The following is a 1,404-nucleotide window of genomic DNA, read 5'->3' on the forward strand; positions in this document are numbered from 1 at the left end:
TGCCATCCAGCATGCAGCCATGAAGCATGCACCCGTGATGTACACCGCGGGAATATTGGTTCCGCGGGTGCCCACTCAGCCTGAGCTCAACCTGGCTGTTGCCGCGGACGGGACCCCACTGGACTATCAGTTTGGCCTGTCTGTGGAGATGGCCATGTTCCCCTATCTGTTTCCCTTTGGTGTTGGCGCATTTATGGGCGGCACGACCTTGGTCAAGTACTTAGCTTACTGCGCCAAGTGCCTCTTCAGTGTGTGGACATTGTGCAAGCCGTACTTGCTGCTCATGTATGTGCTTCACCAGAGTGCCCGGCTGCAAGAGCAAAATACAGAGGTGAGTGTGTGGCGGGTTTGCTATAGATGCTGCACATGATGCATGCTGGAATGTTGGACAGGGATGCCCGCCCAGCTGCTACAATTTGCAGGTTCCGAGCAGCAACATGCATGTAGAACTTCATGTCATGACCATCACGCCCGCCTGCATGTACAGGCCGTGCTGGAGAGTGTGCACCTCGACTACAAGTCCCAGCACCCTAATGCGAGTGATGAGGACGCCATCTGTCACATTCTCAAGGACAAGCTGCCGGCCACGTTGCCCAACACGCCTGCATGGCACCGCAGCAACCTTCAAGATTTGCTGTGCATGGTGGACCGCTTTGGCATGCCGTCGTTCTTCCTCACCCTCACAACCGATAAAGTGTCTGCCACATGCTGGCCCGAAGTCGAGTCGCTGGAGCAAAAGCTGCAGGAGTAAGTTGCACGTACTTCAAACTGCATCACTTGGAAGGCATCCTTGCATGTTGCCGTCTGCCTCCTGTCACCACCCAGCATGCCACGCGGTCACCCATCACCCATGAATGCACTGCTCCGGCTGTGCTGTGCTGTTGTCCTTTGCCTGCAGCTTTTGTGCTGGCTTCACATGGCAAGACACCCCAGCTGAGAACGCATTCATCACCCACAAGCGCATGCAGTCCTTCATGACTGACGTGCTGAAGGCGGGCCGGGGGGCAGTCCAGGCTGGCGGGGCCCTTGGCTGCATCACCAACTGGGTGGTGCGTTATGAGGTTCAGAACCGGCACAGCCTGCATGCACACATTGTGCTGTGGGTGCACCCAGAGGATGTGGACCGGGTAGCATCGGAGATCGTCGCCTGTGTGCCCGCTGTGTACCGTGGGGATGATAGCCATCCATTGTGCCCCTACACAGCAGAGTACTGGCAGCAGCCTGAAGAGCCCTGCCAGCACGACCTGTTTCAACATGTTTTGCGCAAGCAGATGCACATCTGCTCGTCTGGCGGCCATGCTGGCTGCTGTGCATCTGGTGTATGCAAGTACAAGTTCCCATGGGTACCATACCGAGAGTCCACTCCTGCCATCGACCCCACGACCCTGCGCTACCAGTACTACC

General features: G+C 57.1%; 1 protein-coding gene across 1 annotated transcript in view; it reads left to right on the forward strand.

The window, feature by feature from the left end:
- VOLCADRAFT_85990 (uncharacterized protein) overlaps window positions 1-1,404 on the forward strand; it is a gene marked incomplete at both ends in the record, with an annotated part of 8,650 nt that overhangs the window by 3,091 nt on the left and 4,155 nt on the right. Inside the window, 3 exons of the mRNA XM_002945679.1 lie at window positions 80-331; window positions 488-747; window positions 899-1,049. Of these exons, the coding sequence (XP_002945725.1) occupies window positions 80-331; window positions 488-747; window positions 899-1,049 (663 nt within the window). The remainder of the gene's footprint in view (window positions 1-79; window positions 332-487; window positions 748-898; window positions 1,050-1,404) is intronic.

The sequence above is a fragment of the Volvox carteri genome (genome assembly GCF_000143455.1).
Source record: "Volvox carteri f. nagariensis unplaced genomic scaffold VOLCAscaffold_1, whole genome shotgun sequence".
NCBI classification, from domain to species: Eukaryota; Viridiplantae; Chlorophyta; class Chlorophyceae; order Chlamydomonadales; family Volvocaceae; genus Volvox; species Volvox carteri.